The 23915-nt window shown below is 37.9% G+C and overlaps 1 protein-coding gene across 4 annotated transcripts in view; it reads left to right on the forward strand.

Moving 5' to 3' along the window:
• Positions 1–23915, forward strand: part of taok3a (TAO kinase 3a) — an 89301-nt gene that overhangs the window by 59267 nt on the left and 6119 nt on the right. For 3 of the 4 annotated variants that reach the window (XM_033972040.2, XM_033972041.2, XM_055223963.1), the window contains 7 exons: positions 4013–4180; positions 6168–6359; positions 9687–9821; positions 17484–17720; positions 19870–19998; positions 22150–22353; positions 23478–23717. In XM_033972040.2, the coding sequence (XP_033827931.1) occupies positions 4013–4180; positions 6168–6359; positions 9687–9821; positions 17484–17720; positions 19870–19998; positions 22150–22353; positions 23478–23717 (1305 nt within the window). The remainder of the gene's footprint in view (positions 1–4012; positions 4181–6167; positions 6360–9686; positions 9822–17483; positions 17721–19869; positions 19999–22149; positions 22354–23477; positions 23718–23915) is intronic. The other variant, XM_055223965.1, reaches the window with a different exon arrangement.

Raw genomic sequence — 23915 nt, forward strand, 5'->3', positions numbered from 1 at the left:
GTTTTGTTTGTATTTTCTAGGTGGCAGATTGACCCAAGAGAGATTTAAGGTTGAAAGCTGATATGAAAAGTCCAAATATCGGGCTTAACCGATGTGTCTATCTCTAGTACAGATGGAAACTATAGGACAGGATATTTTGTTGTTTGTTGAGAAAATTATGGTACTTAAAAGTTCTGAGTTGCCAATTGCGATTTCGATTTGATTGTGACTTATTTTACAGCCCTACCGTAGAATGAGCAATAGTTTCATCCCCTGATAGAGTGATTAGCCGGTGGATCTCTGGCCAGGATGGACATTTTGACTGGAACACCTTTGACCCAAATCCCGTCCGAAAAACCATTTAACAAGGATAAGTCCCAAACAGACTCTGGATCAGTGAAAGGTCCGCCTGATCGTAAATGGATAAAAGGGAGGGGTCGAAAGCTTATGATTAATTCCCCAGTTTCCCTTCTCACTGACAGAATCCCTCTTCTGTCAGTCCACATGCAGCCCAAGCTCTTTACAGGGGAAATCAGGTCACTAATCTGGGGGACTTCAGCTATCACAGCATTGACTACAGGTTCAACACTCGCTTCCAGGCACATCCTCAGATTAATGAGACTGAGGCATATCTGTAGATAATATTATTGGAATTAAAGTTTTATACACACAAATCAACTTCTACCATACGTTTTTCTGTACTCTAGTAATAATATAATAATAATAATGATTTATAGTCATTTTTTTAAAGGTCCCATATTACACAAAATTGATTCTTTTGAGGTTTAAGCCATGTTATAATGTTGTTACCTCCTCCAAAAAATACCCAGACTTCTCCATCTTCTCCATCTCCAAAGCTCAAACTGCTCTTTTCCACCTTGTGATGTCATGAAGGTGGTAGTTTCAAGTTGACATCTACCTTTAACTTTAGTTCAATAGAGATGGGCAATTCTAGGGCTTAAAACATTTAAATGATTCTAGTGAAGGTGTGTGGAGTTTAAAAACAGAAGTAACAGGTAAAAACCGTGCAATAGAGAATAAAAGTAACTGTAACTGTTCAAATACAAGCATATAGAAGTGTGTTTTTAGATTTGGAAGTATTTCAGTTAGGTCAGATGAGGACATTTAGATGCAGAATCTAAATTATTATGTGTAACTTCTTAGGGAAAACGTCGACAAATAAAATTTAGATTCAAATGTACAAAAGTAAATGGTGTCTATAGCAAAATAAATCAGCCGGTTTGTAGGCTTTACATTACAGTGTGCGATATATTGTCGAAACAAGCCAAGCCAGTTTAGCGCATTTAAAAACCAGTGAGTTCCACCAAGCGTCCTATAAATCAACACATAAAAGACACTTAAATGAACATAAAGTGTCAGGATTTAACTTTATTTTTTATTTAACTGAAGTGTCTAGGCCTGTCACAACAACACAATGTTGAAGCATGATATATTGCTATAGAGATATAATGCGATAAACACGATTTTATGCAACTGATACAATCGCAATAATGCAGGATAATCCTAGTAAACCATTTTTAAATAGACAGTATCATTAAAAGCCCTGAGCTGCAACAAATAAATAACAGATTGCATCAATATTGAGCCATAGAAGTGACTTATTTAACCTTTTACAGGTCAGATGTTATTGGTTTACAACAAAAAATGACCCTAAATATAAGGAAGTGTAAGATAATTATGGTACGCTTATTATCAGGTCAGGCTTGAGAGTGTCTCCAAATGGCGTGCATATCATGTGCAACATAGGCTGACAGGTTTGGGGGCAAAGAGGATTTGAATTTAGTTGTGTAGAAAAAAAGACATCCAAAGGGTCAGAGCTAGTAGTCATCATTATTTTAGGTTTGAACAGCTTAGCGTTACTTTTTGCTCTCTTTCTGTCGACAGGTTGTCTACTCCCAAAATGACCTGCTTCACTGATTTAGTCCAGCCTTCTCTGAACAAAGTTTCTTCCATCATATTTTAATTCACATTTTGTGTGTTTGAACTAAAACCTTAATTCCAAATCCAGAATGATCGCTATCTGATTTTTATACAAATTGGTATCACTCTGGTCCCCACGCCCTCTATTGCATCTCAAACCCGGTCAGACGTGATCATCCAGTCAGATTTGAAACGTATTTTACCTCAGATTATCAGAGTTTAGCTCCCATTAATTCTACAGAAGTCCACCATGTTTTTCACCCCCTTGTGAGATTCACTTGTGACCAGACTCACATGTTCATAAAGTATTGAAGCAGTGTGTTTTCTGGATCCCAGGCAAGCATTTAGGTCACAAGAATCCCAAAAGGTCAAAATTAAAATATATTAACTTTTACCATTTTCACCAGTCGTCTAGGAAGTAAATGTTTCCATGGTAACAGGGGTTGTAGTATTTAGGGATGATGTCATTATTTTTAACTATATTACACAAAATTGATTCTTTTTGAGCGTTATGCCATGTTAGAATGGTGTTAACTCCTCAAAAACATACCTGGAGTTCACACATATTTTAGAAATCCTTTATTATTAGTCTGTGTACATCTCCAAAGCTTAAAATGCTCTGTTCCACCTTGTGATGTCATGAAGCGGTAGTTTTCAAGTTAACAGCTCCTTTTACCTTTGTTTAGTAGAGAGTGGAAATTCTTGGGAATGAAATTGTCCAAATGATTCTAGTGAAGGTGTGTGGAGTTTAAAAACACAGTGGAGCACTTCCTGTATTACTACATTACATCACAAGGTGGAACAGGGTCTTGTGTAACCATGTGTGACTGAAACAAAACACAACTCCATAAAATGACGTAATATGGGCCCTTTAATGAGCGCTGTAGTGCTGTAGACACAATGGAGTAACCTGGCATAGCTCTACTGTACTGGACCATCTGAAAACGGGACAAATGACTGTAACCTCTATTTCGAGCGTGTGATGTCATTCCCCTGTGTCCAGACTAACCCACTACACCACTATCTGTCACAAAAAGGAGCCAGAATTAGACCTCAAATCGTTTTTTTTTTCCTTTCAACTTGGTCTACATTTTACTTTTACCTTAGTTCACACAAGGACATACTGTGTAGCCTTCTAAACAAACTACTTTACACTAAACATAAACATCAGACGTAAGCATCGTTTTATATTTGTTGTGTAAAAATGCTGATTACAATAAAGTAGACACTAACTTGTCATGGAGATGTTACCGCTAGAATGTGCCTGGTGACGTCAGCAACTTGTCTGCATGGCACTGCACTGTGGAAAAGTTACAGGTCGGATCTGTGGAGAGGCTAAACCTGCCCATAGTTAGTATGTGTTTTGGTTTTCAAGGTATTTTAGGAACAACAAAAAGTGTAAATGAACAAATGCACTGTAGCTAAGTGTAATGCCGTACTGTAGAACATTCCAGGCAAAGCGCACAGGGAATGTTACAAGGGGAATCTATAAGTAAACACACTAGTATCATAGACTGTGTTACTTGTCGCTGTTTAGTCTCGATGTACAATTGGTTTGGACCTGTTCTAGTCCTGGTTTAGTTTTAGTTAAAGTTTAGTTCCAGGTTTAGTCCCAATTCTGATGAGAAGTATGGAAACATGAGCATACTTTTGTGGTTATAAAAGTTTTGCTTTGTTTTTTTAATATGTCCATATTTATGACTACATTTTGCTGCAGTAAAGTAATAATTTTGCTTTATGGTCCTGCGCTCTCAGTCCATACTTTTGAAGTCCAGAAATACATTTGCAGAACCGGTCTAAATATAGTCAAGGCGTCTTTGTTTAGTGTGTGATTCTTCATAATTCTACTACCATTATGTCAGCACCAAGGCAAAATGCATTTATGACATTATATATTGAAAAGGGATTATGCCCATTCCTGAAAATCAATTTCTATCTGCTCTGTGTTCAGCTGTGGCAGAGGATATGTGAGCAATGCAGGCGCTCTCTAGTGATAAATGGTGTTATAATGCTCAGGGGAAAGTACAGTGAGAATGAAAATAATGGTCAATAACTTGAACAAAATTATTTACTCAAATCTGTTTTTCCTCAGCATGATTTTGTGCGTCGAGAACGACCGCCGCGGATTCTCTTGGACCTCATCCAGAGGACCAAGGATGCAGTGCGGGAGCTGGACAATCTTCAGTATCGAAAGATGAAGAAGATCCTCTACCAAGAAAAACACAACGGACCAATGGGGGAAAGCCAGGAGGAGGAGGAGGTGGGTACAAGGGGGGACCATAGACTGTATGTGTAAATGGATGTAGCTTCTGGCTCCATTGACTCTGGCTTCAATTCACTTGACCTTTTTGTAACTGCTACTGTCAGGCTCGTCATTTTGGTCTTAAAATGTTTGTATGAACCCGCTCTACATAATCTTGCTTGTTTTTATGTTGCTAATGTGTCCATAACTCAAGATATGAACATTAATAACAGACAAATCAGAAGCCTTCTTTTCCCGAGCTCGATTTTGTTAGTGTTAGCAACCGGTTTGATTGACAGCGTTGCTAAGCGCCCACTTTCTGCTAAACGAGCGGTACGGGACTGTTACCTTCAACAGACTTGCTCCAGATTGGCTCTTTGGTTGCTATGATACTAGCAGTCAGAATTCCTAAGATGCAACTTTGCTCCATATTCTCCCTTATAACTGCTTGCCTTGAGCTTCATTTCACTAGTGTTGAACACTAACGGTGACGTCACACTCACTTCTTTATACAGTCTATGGGGAGGGACATGGTGCTAGCTTTCAACTGGTTTAATATAAAAAGAAAAAAATGTGATCAAAGAGACCCCAAAAATACTGCACCATCTATCATATATTGAACAATAGTTGGATACAGTAACTACCACACTATAGTCTCCCTCCTATACGCACACACATAGAGTTGATATGCCCCTTGTTTGACCTGAACTGCAGCAAAGTGAGCAGACATCAGCCAGCAGCCGCCATAGTGACATTTTACACCATGTGACGCAATGCTCCACAGCCGTCACCAGAGCTCAGTGCAACAGGACCCCATTATAACCTCCACACTGCACCAGAGCAGGCTGTAAGGGGCTGTAACTGCACCAGTGTTTTACTCTTTAATATTTCAAGGCTTTGCAGATGCTTTCATATAGAGGCTCGAACTGAATTTTTATTACAGCTGTTTTTGCATCGAACTCTACCTTATAGAGTTGCAATAACTGTTGAACAATAAAAAGATGATTGTGCTATACAAATAAAGTAATTCAAAGTGCTTTGCAGGATAAGAAATCAAAACATAAATAATCATTATGACATTAAAAGAGGTTAGTGCAAAATAAAAACCTTTCAGTCATATGCACAATGAAACAGAACCATTTATTTACTTGTTCTGAGCAATGAAAGAGCTTAGAACTACTTAAAATTTACTAATGTAACAATATACCAACCTGACATAATTGTTATTTTGGTGGATAGCAGAGCAGTTTTTTTTTTGTGTGTTGTTTTTTTTTTTTTTTTTAATTAAGTTACATGTACAGTTAAACTACAGTACACAAATAATAGGTAATTTATAAAAGAAAAAAAAAACCTGAAAAGAGATAGAAAACCGAGTGAAATAAAAGCAAAACAAATTACGCATAATTAGGACTTTTTATATAAGTATTTTGAATCAATAAATTAAAGTACTTAAGCAGCATTATATGGATAGCAGATCAGTTTCAAATACTACCTTAGTTTATAATAGATTCATTTACTGTAGTATAAAACTTTGTGAATTCCTTCCTGTCACAATAATCACTATTATTAATATATGAAATCTGAAACATTATATTTTGGGTGTTAATAGTTATTGTGAGTACTTACTTAGTAGTCGTTCTTTTTCTTTCTGGGGAGATTTTGGGTGTTTTTGTTATAATACAATAAGATTTGAGCTGTAAAGTGGTGAATAAGTTATAACTTATGGCTAATTATTGGTACATTCTGCCATTTATATGTTGCATGTCTTTTAATGAAACGGTTTACTGGGATTATCATGCATTATTTAAAACTTAATCTTAATAGTATCATAAATTAGTTTCAATATTATCACTTATCGCAATATTTCTCTGTAGTTTGTGGCATGGTGAAATAATAAAAGATAGAGTTGTTATTTTTGGTGGATTGCATAACAAATCATAACAGAACCAGATTATCTTGTCGTGTATCAGTACATAAATGTGTGTATATCTCTATTGTTTTACAGGACAGTGAGGCAGCTAGCTGTAAGATGAACAGCCTGGGCAGTAACCACTCCATCCCCAGCACCTCTGTGAGCACAGGCAGCCAGAGCAGCAGCGTCAACAGCATGCAGGAGGTACTGGACGACACCTGCTCCGAAATGACCCTGATGCACCCCCAGGACTACAATCTGGACTCCTCCCCCCACCACAAGAAGGTAACAGTTTGGACTTTGCCTGGTGCAACAAACAAATTCTCATGTTCCAAAATCTTTCCAAAAACATATGTAGAATTATAATTAAACCATCCATCGTCTTCCGCTTATCGGGGGCCGGGTCACGGGTACAGCAGTCTAAGCAGGGACTCCCAGACTTCCTTCACTTCCTCCAGCTCCTCCTGTGACTAAACTCCTCACCCTATCTCTAAGGGTATCTCTATGACCATCTGCGATCTTGTTCTTTCTCTCATTGCCCAAAGCTCATGACCATAAGTGAGGGTAAGAACATAGATTAAATTAATTATCCAACTTCTTCAGGACAGTATCCCAGGTGTGTGAGAGTAAAAAGGCCCCCTCGTCCCGGTTTAAAGTCTCATGCGCATGTTTCCGTATTTCCATTGCCTCCTTAATCCAGTGACGATGTTTGATGTCCTCTGTCCCAAAGATGTTTGCGCCGTCAAAGGAACAAAAACATATGACAGAATGTGAGAAGGAAACAGCAAAGGCATGCACACGACCAACAAAACACAAAGTAGAACAGGAGTGACTCAAATTAACCATTTCTGGCCTCTGCAAAAGAAGGAACCACATTATGGACTGGGACAGAGCAAGCATCATTGGGACAGAGGACAACAAACATCGTCGCAGGATTAAGGAGGCAATCAAAATACAGAAACGTGCCCATGGGACTTTAAACGGGGACGAGGGGGCCTTATTACTCTCACACACCTAGAATACTGTCCTGAAGAAGTCGGATTGCAGATGGCACTGTCGACCTGCCCCCACCGGTAGGAAGGCGGCGCCAAAACCTGTTTAAATCTGCGGGCAGAAATCATGTATAAAAACAAACTAAAGCTTGGTCTGAAAAAAAGAATTTATTAAAATAGTAGTTCGACAGTGTTTTGTTTGGGAAAGACTCTGGAAACTGTACTGCTGTCAAGGAAATTTTGAAAAGTAATTTGCTTAAACGATATGAGCCCAATCTTCACAGCCTCAACAAATCAACAAGACTTCAATTAGATACACTTTTCAACTCGCTAATCTAATATGGCAGACATCCCTGATACAATCTATGCTGTGAAGAGACAGTCCAATAATATTCACAATCAAGATGCAGTCAGTTAAATATGTTTGCAGTTTTAAATTTACACTTCCTTCCAACAGATATGTCAGAATTGTGCTATGAAGCTAATTTTGAAGTGTGATTATATTGTTGAAGTTGTTGATCTCATCATATTCCAAAAAAAAAAATCAAAAATATCCCACTACTGCAAAAAAAATGTACCCACGATAAATATTGACCCTAAAAAGTATTGTTCCATCCAGCATGTATTGAAGGACAAGTCAATTTCGTAATTATCATGACAGGATTAGTTATTGACACATTTTATTGATGGGTCTGATTCAGTGGTAGAACATAATGAAGTGGAAGAAGTAAAGTACTGCACTAAAGAAAATACATACAGTATATGTAAAATTTGTACTTAAGTATGGCTATCTGTGTTTAGTTAGCTGTACTTTCTGGTCCACTACATTTTTAAACAGGACTGAAAAGTAAAAGTATTTTTCATTATTATCTGAGACCTGTTGAAAAGCCTGAGGGGTTTGTTTTGAACAAATAAAAATATACAAATAAAAACAGCTAGGGGAAAAACGGTTCAGTTGTTGAGTTGAACAAGTCGGTTCAGTTGAACAAAATTTAGCACAAATCTTATCAAAATCACTACATTTGAAGCTTTATCAGATCTCAAAATATGTGTGAAATACTTTTATTTTTTACAATTTAAGTACATTTCTAAACAGGTACTTTAATAGAGATAAGCAGATTTGTTTATGTGATACTTTTACTTGCTCTTGTATCTCTACTTTTACTCAAGTAACAAAACTGAGTACTTCTCCCACCTCTGGTCTCATTTCAATCATGCATCTAGTGTTAAAGTCTTCATAGTCACCACTATTTTTGATGCGTTGCTTCCTTAACAGATATGAACCTAACTTACTATCAACGTATTATAGCCTCCAATTTGACCTCGTAAGATTTTCCAGGAAGTCGACATAAAACCCGCTCCTCACCCAAACTATCTCAAAAGATTACGAGCGCTAGCGGGGATGGCTGTCAGTGCTCTGTCAGCCCCTCTCTTCTTCTGCCTTTGTGTCTGACACTACGTGAATACACTTGTCACTCTCTGAACAGACAGATACTGCATTGTTTCAAGTCACTGAGCACAGAACAAGGGGAAGTGACACATTGTTTTTCTAATGCAATCAAGAGCCTCACAGGACTCTTTGTCGTCTTTTTAGGCGCCAGTGTTAGAACTCAACCTTCAACATGAAATGTTAACTAGATGAATTTATTTTGGAGTATCAGAAGTTATATTTATACTTACATTATTTGCACTTACTTTACATATACATATTTTCTTACGTGTACTTAAAACTGGGGTAAAAACATGAAATGTGTAGATTATTTTTTGTATTTTGTCTGTTTAATAAAATGTTCTTTGTTGAGTTTATGGTCACTCAAGCAGTATTTTACCAATTTCTTTTTTCACTTTTACTTTTCAATACTGTGTCACAACTTTTTAGTTCTATTTTAGTAATTTTTGATGGTAACAGAACACTAACTTGAGTACAGTGTTTGGCCACTTCACCCAATGCCACAATACTCAGTGTAATATTACACATTAAATATTGACATGTGTATCAATAGTTTATTTAAGTTACTTCACAGCAGTACTTCATCGTCACCCTTCATATTAGTATCATATTTACTACCAGTCACAAGTTTGGACACACAATCTAATTTAAATGTTTTTTTTCTTTATTTTTACAACTTTTTACATTTTATATAGATACAGAAGATTTCAAATATATGAAGTAAAATATATATGAAATTATGTAGTAAAGAAAAATAGTTGAATAACTCTACAAAATATATATTTTTATAATCAGAATCAGAAGACTTTTATTGCCATTGTCGGTGAACACAACTCACAAACTAGGAACTTTCTTCGGTGATAAAGTGCAACATAAAACATTGAATAATAATAATAATATACAAGTTAAAAAGATACTTTATATATTCAAATCCTCAAAGTAGCTACCCTTTGCTTTGAGTTTTTTAACGTTTTTTTCTTTGCTACATAGTTCCATATATCTTACTTCATATATTTGATGTCTTCCATATGTATCTAAAATGTAGAAAGTAGTCAAAATAAACCAAAAAAGAACATTGAATAAGATGGTGTGTCCAAACTTTTGTCTGGTAGTGTATATTTCTGCTTCTCTTCTTCCCACATGTTGACTGTATGTTTGTGTCTGCTCTAGGACCATCAGTACTGGGATGATGGGATTCACAGGGACCACAGACCGGAGTTAAGGCCCGTTTCCTCGGACAAGAGCAGCCAGGCCCAAAACTACAAGAACCAGGGACGCTTCGCAACCATCAAGTCTGCTTCACTGGTGAGAAAAACATATGTGCAAATTCTACATTTAAAGGCAAAGTAACGCTACATAGTTTAAGGAGAAATGATGGGGTAAAAATGTGCTATAAAACTTGGTAATACGGGATAAAATGTGGTGTTTTCATCATCAGCTATATAAAGAACCGGACTAAAGGAGTGTGACATCATTCATAGCGTTAGACTCCAGTTAAATGAAGTTGATTGAGTCTAGCTGTTATAGGCGTAAATTTGGAGCAAAGTTCCATATTAGGACTTCAAACTGTGAGTATCACAACCTAAGAGCCAATCTGGAGTGATGCTGTTAATGCCCGCACCACTGGTTTAGCTGTCAATCAAACCTGTTGCTAACGCTAGTGGGAGCGATCTCAGGGAAAGAAGTTGCCTGATTTTGTTATTAATGTTGATATCTTGAGCAACGGACAAAATAGCGAAATACGAACACCAAGAACACGAAGAGGGGATTAATATGAACATTTTAAGACCAAAATGACGAGCCTGACAGCAGCAGTTATAGAGATGTATATTCCAATGTAAAGTGAATTGGAGCCAGAGTCGATGGAGCTGGAAGCATGCCCATGTTCACTCCCTATCTGAGGCTAGCAGGTTAGCTATGTCCATTTATATATACAGTCTATGCATTGTACCTGTAAAAATGTCTTATTTAGTTAGTCATATAAGCTGTATGATCTCTGTAAGACATCCTTTCATTAAAAACTGAACATAGAATCAACTACAAGTGTCAGGAAACTGGCTAATGGGGTTTGCTAAAGGTATGGGTACTTTGGGCTTATTGTAAACTGGTTTTAGCTGCAAGAGCTGGCAACCCAACCAGGCCCTCACTGATTTGTTCTGTATATGACAGCTAGCATACCAGTTTTACAGTATGTGTTATCTACATAGACACAATGTACATGTAGTGCATTTGTGACATGTTTTGAAATGAACAAAAAGAACAGGAAATAAGATAGACTCTGCTCCTTGTGTGCAACGTTAAAGAGAGAAAAAAAAACAAACACTACTATTAGACTGAATGGGCCTCCATGACACTGGTTCAGTTCTTGTTCATTTCTTTGTTGGTGAACTGTATCATCCTCTCCTCCTCCGTACCACTCCCCTGCCTCCACCTACTCCTTTATTTGCACCTTCGCTCAAACATACCCCAGTCTCTCACATGACTCTGCTCCCTTTATTGAAAAGAGGCGGAGCTTCCTCTGCCTCTCCGTCTGTTGTCATGGAAACGTGCACCAGTAGTAACCATCAGAACCAGTGTGTGTGTTTACTCAACCGTGACCCACTGGTTTTAATTGTGATTGGGCTTTGTTCAGGTTTAATACATAAACTGTTGAACGATACAGCTCTTGTGTTCGTGTCCTTGTCATGTCCTCGACCGGATTGGGACCCGAGCGTTGAGAAGATGTGAAGTCTCCTGCGTGTGCTACGTTGCTTGTTTTGTTCACACCACTGCATCGCAAGTGTTGTTAGAATTCCAATGAAGTAGGTCTGTGCGATTGATCAAATTTTGATCGAGATTCAGTTTGTTTTTATTGTCAATGATCAGCTTGGGTCTTTTTCATAGAGAGATCCAGACCAAGTGCTTTTACTCACAGAGAATTTGCCGTGGACCTAAGTTCAGCTGGAGAAGAATTTTTGTGTGTGTTAAATAGCAATTATCACAAACCTATATTTTTATGTTTAATCTGTCTATCAATGTTTTTATTGTTGTTCTTTTACTGTAGCACTGAGATTTGGTAGTAGTAGTAGGTGTAGAGGTAGTAGTGGTAGTAGTAGTGGTGGTGTCAGTGGTAGTGGTAGTAGTAGGGGTAGTAATAGTAGTTGTAGTTGTAGTCGTGGTAGTAGTAGTGGTAGTAGTAGTGCTAGTAGTAGTAGTAGTAGTAGTGGTAGTAATAGTAGTCGTAGTTGTAGTTGTGGTAGTAGTAGTGCTAGTAGTAGGGGTAGTAGTAATAGTAGTCGTGGTAGTAGTAGTGCTAGTAGTGGTGGTATTGGTAGTGCTAGTAGTAGGGATGGTAGTAGTGGTAGCAGTAGTGCTAGTAGTAGTAGTGGTAGTAGTAGTTATAGTAGTGGCAGATGTAGTGAGTGGTAGTAGGGGTAGTAGGGGTAGCACTAATAGTAGTAGTAGGTTCAGGAAATTACAATGTAAAGCTCTTGTTTGAGTTTTTGATAAGACTAAAATGTAACCAAACAAGATGCGATAATGACTGCTACGATTTTTTATTTATTTTTCATTTTATATTGCCCAGGGCTGCAATAAAATCTTAAATAAAATGCCAAGATTATTTGGTTAATTGATAAACCTGATAATTCAGTGAACGATATAATTAAAATTGTGAGTGTTATAGAAAATGTACTTGGCTGTTGAAAAAACTGTTATTCACAGGTTTGACATGGGACAATATTAAAATTATCATGGCCAAAATAATTGAGATTAACGATTATACAACAATAATGAATAAAGTTGCTATGGATATGAATAATTATCATTTTAATATTATGTATAGGTTCTATATTGAAAACAACTTTTATATAATTATGTACTTTGTTATTAGTGAAAACAACTACAGTCTAGCTTTTTTCCAGCACACTCTAGAGATATGTCAATTCTCTTTGTAGCCGAGTCTCACGATTACATAAAATGGCCGACGAACGATTATATGAAAATAGTTTGTGATTGTTGCATCAAAATCAGTATCAAGCTTTTTCTTTAGTAACAAAATAGAGTTCAAATGTTAGTACGCTGGTAGTCACTTGTCTTATTGTCTTACCAGTTTACTCCATTCAATTTTAAAGGAATTTGGAGATATATGCGGCGAGTGTTACTATTCCCATGTTGCCGTGTTATAAAACGCACCAGCAGTAGCAGTGTGGTGGCTGATTCTGCCCGCCGGCGCTGAAGAAGATGACATCATGTCTTTGTGCCGAGTGCAGTCGTCCTCGGATTGGCCTCAGATAAAAGATAGAGGGATGAGCAGGTAGATAAAATGAGAGGAAAGAGGAGGATGAAGGCTTCAGATGGTTCGAACAGACGACAAAAGATTACGTATAGATTTTGTGTCCACTCGTGTACAGTCGTAATAAGTGCAGGCAGAGTGGTGACAAAAGAATAAGTCGTCATGGTAAATAAAGATGAATGTTTTTAGCGTTGTGTTGTGTCGTCGTGTAGAAAGAGAGATACGCAGGTCTTTTTGTTGATTATGTATTTGTTGGTTCATTGGTTTGTTCCTTTTGGTAGGTTTTTACAGTTTGTTTGATATTCTAGTCAAAGCGTGTATTAAAGGTGAACTGTGCAACTTTTCTGGTGGAGGAGCCACCATCTGCTCGTCTCCACAGATGTTATTGCTTTCCCAGAAATGTTCCACAGCATGGGATTAAACTACCGGTAATCTGCGTATTGTTCTGAAGACAAGCGGGCTACACCAGGCCCAAGGTACAGGTCAGATCTGTGGAGAGGACACTCAAAGGAGGAATATATGATTTTCAAGGTGTTTTGCATGTAATAAAAACACCTATAGATGAATACATGCAAGCTATATAATTCACTGATCTGAAGGTTGGAAGTTCGAATCCCGCCCGCAACATAAACATGGTTGAGCTGGTTGAGAGGTCAGATCCATTGACCCACAGGTTGGCAGTGCGATACCAGCTCCCACAGATGAATGCTGTCGCTGTGTCCTTGGGCAAGACAGTTAACCCACGTCACTCCCAGTGTCTGTGTACACTGGTGTATGAGTGTGTGTGTGAATAGATAATTACAGGCGCTTTGAGTGCTTTAAAGGTGGAAAATCGCTATATATAAATATCTGACCGTTTACTATTTACCAACGTCTCCATGGAAACAAGCAGGTGGCATACTCCTCACCCAGAAATGTTAAATAGTACACCAGTAAAAAGTACATACATAAAAAACATGAACTGATGTTGGTTGGTCACACTGTTGAAGAATCTGAAGAGAAAAGGGGGTTACTAAAGGTCATCTGGAGCTTATAGCGACACTGAGTGAGACGGTATGTGACAGTGTGCGCTCTGATGCCCTCAGACCGGACCTGTGCTTGTAGCTGTGGTGGAAGAAGAATTTTTTTTACTTATGTAAAATTACAGATACTGGAGCAAAAAAATACTTGAGTAAAAGTATTAAAGTATCTGTTTTAAAAATTTACTCAAAGAGTAAAAAGTAAGTATTTTGTGCGTATTTTGAAGTCTTATAAGGTTTCAAATGGATTGGCTTTGATAAAGATTTGTGCTGAATTTTGTTCAACAGAAACTATTGAAACAATCTTTTTTTAGGCTTTTTTTTATTTGTATACTTTTGTTTGTTCAAACTATGAACCTGATAAAAAATAACCCCTCAGCCTTATCAGCAGGTCTCAATAATAAAAAATAAAAAAAACTTTTACTTTTCAAAATGTAGTGGAGTAGAAAGTACAGGTACCTGCTCTCAAATGTAGTGAAGTGAAAGTAAAGATTATCCACATTAAAATGTTCTTAAGTAAAGTACAGATACCTAAAATGTGTATAGTACTTTACTACTTTTACTTTGTTGTGTTCTACCACTAATGAGATGCAGAGAAGATAATATTAAATACTATTTATAGTCACACTAAATAAAAACCCAGAGATGTCGACTGCCCGCGTCCAAAGTGACAAACGAGCATCTTAACTGTTTGTCTTAAGGAAACAGGAGACGCTTTTTCAGCAAAATTTGTTTTCCATATGTCACATCTTACATAAGTGTTTTTGTGAGTAAAAGCACAGATGTAACAAATAGTGTCGTCAAAAATGTCAATTTCAATTTTGCAACAAAAAAGCAAATACAGTGTATTCGTAATACTGATTTTGATACCAGAATGTTAATAGAAAAAAACACATTTCGTCCCAAAATAGAACTTTATAAATACCTTTTGGTCTGATGCTAGTTCTGATATTCATGGGTTTCAGTTTCATGTTTGTAGATGCTTTTTTGATAATTATTGAAAATATTCAAAAATATTATACTTCATTTTGAATTGTTAATTGCCATGGCAATGGTGATAATTTTCCATCATGCTAATAAAACATGAATATACATTTCTCCAAATATTCACGTCCACATTTCCCATTTTTTGACAATAGTAACAAGCTGGTGTAATGGTAAATGGTCACATTTTATATAACTCTTTTGCATCTTTAAGGCACCACTCACCCATTCACACACATTCATACACCAGTGTAGGCAGACACTGGGGGCGAGGGGGGCATTAAATGTCTTGCCCAAGGACACAACAACATCATTGAACTGTGGGAGCTGGAATTGCACTGCTAACCTGTGGTTCAGTGGATCGGACTGCTCTGCATGTTTATGTCTAAAGCAGGATTCAAACTGCCAACCTTTGGTGGACAAACACTCTCGACTGTCCCTCATTCATCTGGGAGTGGGCCATGGTAGAAAATGCAGTCGTCTGAACACTGTTTTGAAAGCAGTCCAGAAGATTGAAAATGATTTCTGGTTGGCAATTGAGACATCTTGAGTTCAAGAAAATTGTCCCTATGTAACCTTTACTACCACGACCTTAGTAATCAGAATCAGATTTAGAAATCAGAAACTTGCTTCGGCTTACGGTGCAACAGAAAACAATGAATATTAATGGAAAGTATAAACTATGATTAAAAAGGCATGTCTCGAAATAAGGAGTTAAATAGAAATTGAATATCTGTAGGAATCGTAATAGTCCTGAAATATAAATTATGCCACCTAAAGGGCCCATATTACATCATTATTTTCTGATCTATATTATAAGGTTGTTTCCTCATCAAAAAACTAACAGAAGTGTTTTATTTCACATTTTTAACATGCTGATCTTGCATTTTTGGTTCTCTCAAACACTCTGTTCCACCTTGTGATGTCATGTGGCAATACAAGACGCATTCTCCTGTTTTTTTAAACTCACCTTCACTAGAATCATTTGGATAATTTCAGCCCTGGAATTGCCAATCTCAGTTGAACAAAAGGTAAAAGGTAGCTGTCAACCTGAAAACTACCACTACATGACATCACAAGGTGGAACAGAGGATCCTGAGCATTTGAGATGTAGATGGACTTATAATGCAGTCACTCAAACGTGTGAATGAAACGAAACACAACTCTAGGTATGTTTTTGATGAGGAAACTACATTATAACATGGCTAAAGCTCATAAAAGAGTCCATTTCGCGTAATATAGGACCTTTTAAAAGCTTTATAATTTTGTCCAGCCTCAGAAATGGAACATTCACCTTTGTCCCTCTGCTCAGACTGATCTGCTTTCTGCGTGTGCATGGAGTTGTCACATGCCGCGTCGTGTGCAGAGCTACGTTACAGAAACACTATTGATTCAATGCGGATTAAAAACTGGGACTTTGACCTCCTTCTCCTGCCATCTTAGAGCATTTCAGTTTTCCTCCTCCATCTGCATTTTCTCATGTGGACTCATTGCCCCCTTCCCACATGTTTCTGCCCGCTCCTTCGCTAACCCCGCGCCCCAACTTCTCCCACTCTCTGTCAATGAGGTATTCATGTGACCCACCTGCTGTCCGCCGCTTAGCGCTAGCCGCACTAAAGAGCGCCTCTGTACTCGTGCTGGCGCTCGGAGTCTGTGTGCCTCATTCAAAGTTCACACGCTCGCCTCTGCTCCTACCAGGCCCGTGGGAGGGAGGGAAGGACGGACGGGGGGGCTGGTCGGTCCCATAGGGGGGATGGTCTTTGGGGACCACTGGATCTCGGGCAGGTTTGGGTCAGACAGAGGATGCTGAGACATGTTTCTTGATGGTGCTGTTCTTGGATAAAATTGCCACCATGTTTGGCCTAAAGAGTTCAGGGGGGAGTTATGAGAAGATGGCGAGCGATTACTACCTGGACCTGGAGAACCCTTTCCTAGCTCAGGTTGGTGTCAGAGCTTGTTCTGAAGACTCTTGCTCTTGTATGTCTGTGTTGGGTTTTAATTGGTGTTTTATTATCTGTTGGTTGGACAATATCTTAACAAATTCGAGATGTACGTGCGTGATGTTCTTTTAAGTGGTGATCATTTAAGAAGTTTCGAATTTAGCCCTTCATCACAGCGTCTGGATCTCACTAATTATTGTATTTCGCCAGATGGACAACTGTGTTTTCAGTAGCATGGACCATAATCTCAAAATGGAGTCAAATATTAGTTTCATTTATAGATTTTTTTTAAAGAAGATGATGATTTTGGCAGACAAAGTGATGTTACAAGGTCATTCTTGGGTTTGTGAAGATGTGATGAGCTCGTGGGTTTTGCGTTTCCCTTCAGAGCTTCATGTCCAAGGAGATGAGCAGGTGGTGTGCGGACCTATTTATTGAGTGACATGTTGTGTAGTGGGGTTTTAAGATGACTAAACGTATTGCATTATTTTGTTATTCCTTATTTAGCAATCAACATGAGTATAGTGCCATTAGTCCCAGTTTTTGCAATTGTTTGTGTACAGTTTAAACAGTGTTTCCCAAGCAGGGATACAGGGATCTATCAGGGGGGACTTGGTGTATTTTCAGGTTTCCAAAGAAGGTTGACTTAAATAGTATCTGAATACAAAAATGTTAATGTTACGTATGTTTGTTTACGTCTATCATTACAACTTCCTTGGCGTAATCTGGCCTAATCGTTCTTCTTTCATAGGTGACCAAGCAGATCCACGAGCATGAGCAGGAGAACGAGCTTCGGGAGCAGATGTCCGGTTATAAGAGAATGCGTCGGCAGCACCAGAAGCAGCTGATCGCGCTGGAGAACAAACTCAAGGCGGAGATGGACGAGCACCGCCTCAAACTGCAGAAGGAGGTGGAGACTCAGGCCAACAACGCCTACATCGAACTGGAGAAGCTGGCCAAGAAACACGTCGTGCATTATGAGAAGGAGGTGGGGCTACGAGGCTGTGCATTATGTCGGATTTTTAGCGAGTTTACAATTATTTCTCGAGTATTCAAAAAAAAACCAAAAACGATTTGATTAAGTTTTGAATGGCAAGAAGACTTTGCTACCTCATAAAACATACAGCAAAACCACCTGTCTAATCCATAGTGCCTTATAAAACATAAAGCACAAATATTATAAATTTAAAAAAACAAAAAAAAAATTGTTCTCTAAATAAAATAAAATTAAATAAATATTGCAAATGATAATGATTTTAGTTTTTCCCCAAATAATCGTGATTCTGATTTTTTTTTTTTTTTTTTTTCCCCCATAATCCAGCAGCTACAGTGGGACCAAAGGGGTGAGCGGAAGGACCCAAGTACATTATCCACTGAGTTGTTTCACAGATGATAGGAATATTTTAGTCCAACATTCAAAGGAAACGGTCCTACGGAAAAAGAAAAAAAAAAAAAAAGATGACCGAGAACAAATTGATAGTATAAATAAACACAATGAATGGAAAAAGTTATATAATTTTAATGACAGAAGACTTGAGTTTACACAGTAGAAGAAGGTCACGCCTGGAAAAACAATGTTCACTTGTGTTTAGTTAGTAAGCCTCAGGGACCAGTGGAAGAGCGTACACATACACAGATGACATCCCCTTATACATAACTACACATGCGTTTTAGAAATTACTCCCAGGCCTGAGAGAATAACAAATTACGAAGTGCGATTTACTGCTACAGAAAATATCATAAACCGTAATATTGAACACATTATGCCCCCTAACCAGCGGTGGGAGGTAGCAAAGTACAAGTAGTAAAGTATCATTTTTAGGTATCTGTGCTTAAGTCAATTTTACAGTGGATACTTTTTACCACTATATTTGAGAGCAGGTATCTGTACTTTCTACTAGTTGTACTTTGACGGGTTATTTTTTCCATGTTTGTAGTAACATCCTCATTGAAGTTTTCAAGTTCAAGGTTCGGCTTTGAGCAAACAAAAATAAATACACAAAATTCATAAGAAAAAGTAAAAAAATGACTCGTATTGCAGCTGCTGACCAAAAATTGTATAATTTTTAATCACTGTCACTACATTTAACACTTAAACAAATTAACAACACTTGTGTGAAATACTTTTACTCTTTTTAAGTACATTTTAAAATGCTTAAACTTAAATACTTTTACTTAAGTAGATTTTTTGCATGTGATACTTTTACTTTTACCTCTGTATCTGCACTTTTACTTAAGTAACAACATTGAGTACTTCATCCACCACTGCCCCTGACACAATCTCCCTAAAGCAGGACACCAGTAAACTTTTTTCTAAGTGATCCATATCATAAATGAAAACCTAAGTAGTTGGCTCCTATCATTAATACTTAATCATTTTATATATTAATAATAGTAATGGGTATAGGACTCTCACCTTCTCAAATGTTAATTTACTACCAAAGGAAAAAAGCTTAACAACAACACTCAATAATGTTTAGTGAAAGTAGAAACACTAGGGATGCACCAATACCACATTTTCCCAAATCAATATGAGTACGAGTCCTTCATTTTGAGTCGACAGAAATTTGGAGGCCTAGGGCGAGAAACCCCTGTAATGTAAATTAATAGGAAGAGAGTCCAATTCTGAGTAGGACTGTCACAATAATGCACTTTGAAGTATGATATATTGCTGTAAAGTAAACATAGACAATAAACGATAATATTGTTAAACAATATTGTTAAAAAAAATCATGATCTGCAATAAATAAATAGCCGAATGAAACACTTTAGTGATTAGTTTGCATCTGTAATGAGTCATAGAATTTATTAATTCACACTTTTATTATGTCTTAAATCTTATCATATAACCAAAAAAAATTCCTCGATAGTACATAGAAAATATACACGCGATAAATATTGACCTGAAAAAATATTGTTCCAACTTTTATAGCAAACGATAAGTCGATATAGTGATTATTGTGACCTGTCTAACTCTGGGCCCCTAAGACCCTGGGGTCTGGGACAACAGATCCTTTGTCCCCCCCTCGCTCATCAATACCATGTAACAATACCGATACCAGGCATTATTTTAAACAGGGGTTTTAACTAATACTAAAATATAAAAAGTAAACCACCTGCTGTTGTGTATGTGACAGGTAAAGACAACAGTAGCAGATGAGAAGAAGTTCCAGCAGCAGATCATCACTCAGCAGAAGAAAGAGCTGGCCACTTTTCTGGATAATCAGAAGAAACATTATAAACTCTGCAAGGAGAAGATCAAAGAGGTGAGCCGTGTTTGCGAGACCTCCTCTTCTTTGTTTCTGTTGGAGCCTTTCACTTCTGGCTATTATCACGGGACTTAAAGTGTAAACCTTAATTTTGACCATTTAGAAGTTCTTTGCTGAGCTCTTACTGGATCACAGATGTGGAGAACTCAGGAGGTTTTTGTAGGATCCAGATCAGGGCTGACATAAGAAAAGACTTATCCGAGGCACTCCGATTAGTATGCAGAAAATGTATTAAAACACCTTCTTTTTGATACTAAGGAAAGTGTTTGATACAAGACAGCTATTTTGATCGTAATTTTCAACTCAGAATGACAGTAGTTCAGTTATATTACCATTCGGCCTTATGCTCATTCTTAAGTACATCATGGTCCCAGTTTCTCCCATTTATGTCATTTATTTTCCAGCACCTGCTTAATCCAGTGTCTAGTTTTAGCATCGGTCCAGTGAGATTCATCTGGTCTTCCACTAATTTATTTTAATAGATTCTTCCAAGGTTTAGTTTGTTTTCATACCTATTGCTGTGACATATCCGGTCAGCTGATTTAAAGGGGTTTTGACGAGGGGGCCTTTTTATTCTCACCCACCTGGGATACTGTCCTGAAGAAGTCGGACTGCAAATGGCGCTGGCAAACTAAACCTTGGTCTGAAAAACAAAAATGACTTTATTATCAATTCGTATCAGGGTATCAATTTATTTTGACAAGTCTACCACTAACACATTGTAGTATCTTCTATTTTGGGGTGGACAATATGCAAAAAATAAATAAATAAATAATAATAATTTTCTTGGAACCAGGTTTGTCATTCTTCTTACAAACTTGGTAGCTTTATATTGCTGTCAGGAGATTAATAAAGTCACCTGCTTCTTCCGAAAGTTCCTTCTTAACTATGATTGGTTAAATCCACCTGTCACTCACTCAGAGCGTGACAGAGGCTGACCAATAGGAGGAGTCATTGAGGAAAAGAGCCTGTGTTTGAGCTGAAAATTCGTGAATCACATCAATACAAGTCCACCAAAGTCACGACTTACACATCACGATTCCACTTTTATCACCGTATCGCCCAGCCCAACTTCTATTTATTGTTGGTTCTGCCTTCCTCCACACATATTTCCTTCACGCATTTATTTTCCCAGTAGCTGAATTTTGTGTTGGAAGTTGTGCTGAGTCATTCGTCCCACTCCTTTTGTACCTACACACTGGAACGAGCTAAAGCCGTACTTAGTTAGCGTACATCACAGCCTCCAAAGCACCGCAAAGGGCTTTACAATACTCATGTGGGCTGGGTGTTTGGTGCGTAGTGTTTTCAGTTACAAGCAAAGTAAACTAATTTGGGATATAGTTTTCAGAAAATTGTTAGTGTCAGGGGGGGATATTTTCAAATGAAGGCTGCAAAGGAGCTGGTATCAGGCTCATGTATTCAGTGTATCAGTTTGAGTTAGATTATCTTAAAGCCCATAAAAGAAATGGAAACTGGCGAGGGGCAGCTAAAATAGGAAAGGAGTTTTTTTGTTCTGCGTAATACCTTCTGGCAGCGAAAGTGATCTGTTTAGGGAGAGGGTTAACCACAGTGCGTGATGTATTTTTAGTCGAGAGCTTAGATTTGTAGGCCTCTATACGTCTTTTGTTGATATGTTAAGCAAATACTGAGAAATCTCAAAGGTGCACCGTGGAACATTCCTGGTGAGGGTCTACTATAGATGTTTAATGTTAATCTGGTCTGCCACCAGCTTGTCTCCATGGAGATTTTATAACCGTGCCTGGCATATTCCACAAAATAGCATTAAATGTATCTGTGTTGCATGTACAGTATTCAATTGCAGATATTTCTCATTGCAAAACCAAAAAAAACTACTTGAAAGTCATGCTCTCTTAAGGTGAAGTTGCTTATTGCCATGGAGATAAATTTAATGCTTTGCCCAGAATGTTCCACAGAATAACAACAACATCTCCATAGAGACAAGCAGATGGCAAACCACATTAACATCAAAAGTCTATGGTGGACCCTCACCAAGAAAGCTCCATCGTGCACCTTTAAAGATTCCTCAGTATTCTTTGTTTAAATCTGTTTCAGGTCCAAAGTAGCAACCTTACAATTCTATACATCATCACTCCTTTTACATTTTTGCTTGAACTGACTTCATTCCAGGAGATGAACGAGGATCATAGCACACCCAAAAAGGAGAAGCAGGAGCGAATGTCCAAGCACAAGGAAAATCTGCAGCATTCCCAGGCCGAGGAGGAGGCCCACCTTTTGGCCCAGCAGAGGGTCTTCTACGAAAGGAACTGCAGGGCGTTTAAGAGGAAAGTCATGATCAAGAGACACGAGTCCGAGCAGGAGCAGATCAGAGAGGTACAGAATGACACTACTTTAAATGTTTATTAAAGGGGACATATGCTCAGTTTGGACCATGTTATATGCTTCCTTATAATGCTCACTCATCACTAGTTTACTCATAGTTCTCATCAGCAACTTTTTCCAAATTAAAACACTTCTGACAATCCACTTCTTGCAGCCGAGAATCATTTCTTGAGTTTTGAACAGGAATAGGCTTGTTCCTATTGAGTCGTTTCAATATTGCGGTTTACATTGAAAGGACTGTAAACTAGAGACGTGCTTATGTTATAGTTCGAATCCAAGTACCTTCTGTAAATGTACACATGTAGTAGCTATAAAATGTTGCCCATTTTCAGCAAGTATTTTTTCTCACCAAACTAAAGTAATCTAGGTTTTCTTGTCCTTTATTCCATAACAATTAACCTCATTGTTTGTGTAGATTTGGATGCGGTTTGCTTTTCGCTCTAAGAGGATTATTAGTGAGCAAAGTAATGCAAGTATGTTCTAAGCTCAAAAGCGGATCTTGTTCTGATAAACTTGAGTCGGCAGAAAAGTTTAGAAAAGTTTAGGATGTGAGTTAGAGCTGTCAAAAGTGATTATAACTTTGCTGACATACACGCAACTTGGTAATGCTACATAAATATTTTTATTTTACTATACTAATTAAATATATTTGATTTATGCCAACTTTTTTCTAACATAAATTAGTTCAGTTTTATCACAATCAATCAAGGGAACTTGTAATCAAAGAAAACCCAAATCAACATTACCAATATCCACTGTAACTTTAAAGATGCCCTATGTAACTTTTCTGTCACCATGGAAATTTTAAAGTTATTACTCGACCTAGAATGTTCAATAGTACAACTTTAAATTAATATATCTGCTATAATTCAAATTTCAGATGGTTGTATTGCTCAAAAACACCTTGAAAAACACACATTCTTACTGTGAGTGGGTTTGCCTTTCCACAGATCTGACCTTGTAACTTAGCCTGATGGTATCTTGGACATGTATACATTTAATGCCAGAATACAGAACATTCCCGCTTCCAGAAAAGTTACATAGTGCACCTTTTTAAAGTGAATAACAAACATTCTGATCCAGTTCCACTAACGAATTTCCTCTAACTCTGAAAGGAACTGAACAAGAAGAAGACTCAGAAGGAGATGGAGCACGCCATGTTGATCCGTCACGACGAGTCCACCCAGGAGCTGGAGCAGAGGCAGCTTCGGACGCTCCAGAAGCTTCGTATGGATCTGATCCGACTGCAGCACCAGACCGAGCTCGAGAACCAGATCGAGTACAACAATCGCAGAGAGAGAGAGCTGCACCGCAAACATGTGCTGGAGCTACGGCAGCAGCCCAAAAATCTCAAAGTGAGTCTCGTCAATACAGTGGCACATTTTAAATATGTCTGCAGAACTTTCAAAGCAGGGCCAGCTGATTTTCAAATTGGAAAAGGAGTAGGTCGAGATTTAAAACTACCATCGGTAATTAGCCAAACATCCTCTGTTGCATTCTCACATCCGACCACTAGAGGCTGTCTGTTACTTTTTTCCTATTAACGTTCCAAC

The sequence above is a fragment of the Periophthalmus magnuspinnatus genome, chromosome 9, assembly GCF_009829125.3.
Source record: "Periophthalmus magnuspinnatus isolate fPerMag1 chromosome 9, fPerMag1.2.pri, whole genome shotgun sequence".
In the NCBI taxonomy this organism is placed as follows: Eukaryota; Metazoa; Chordata; class Actinopteri; order Gobiiformes; family Gobiidae; genus Periophthalmus; species Periophthalmus magnuspinnatus.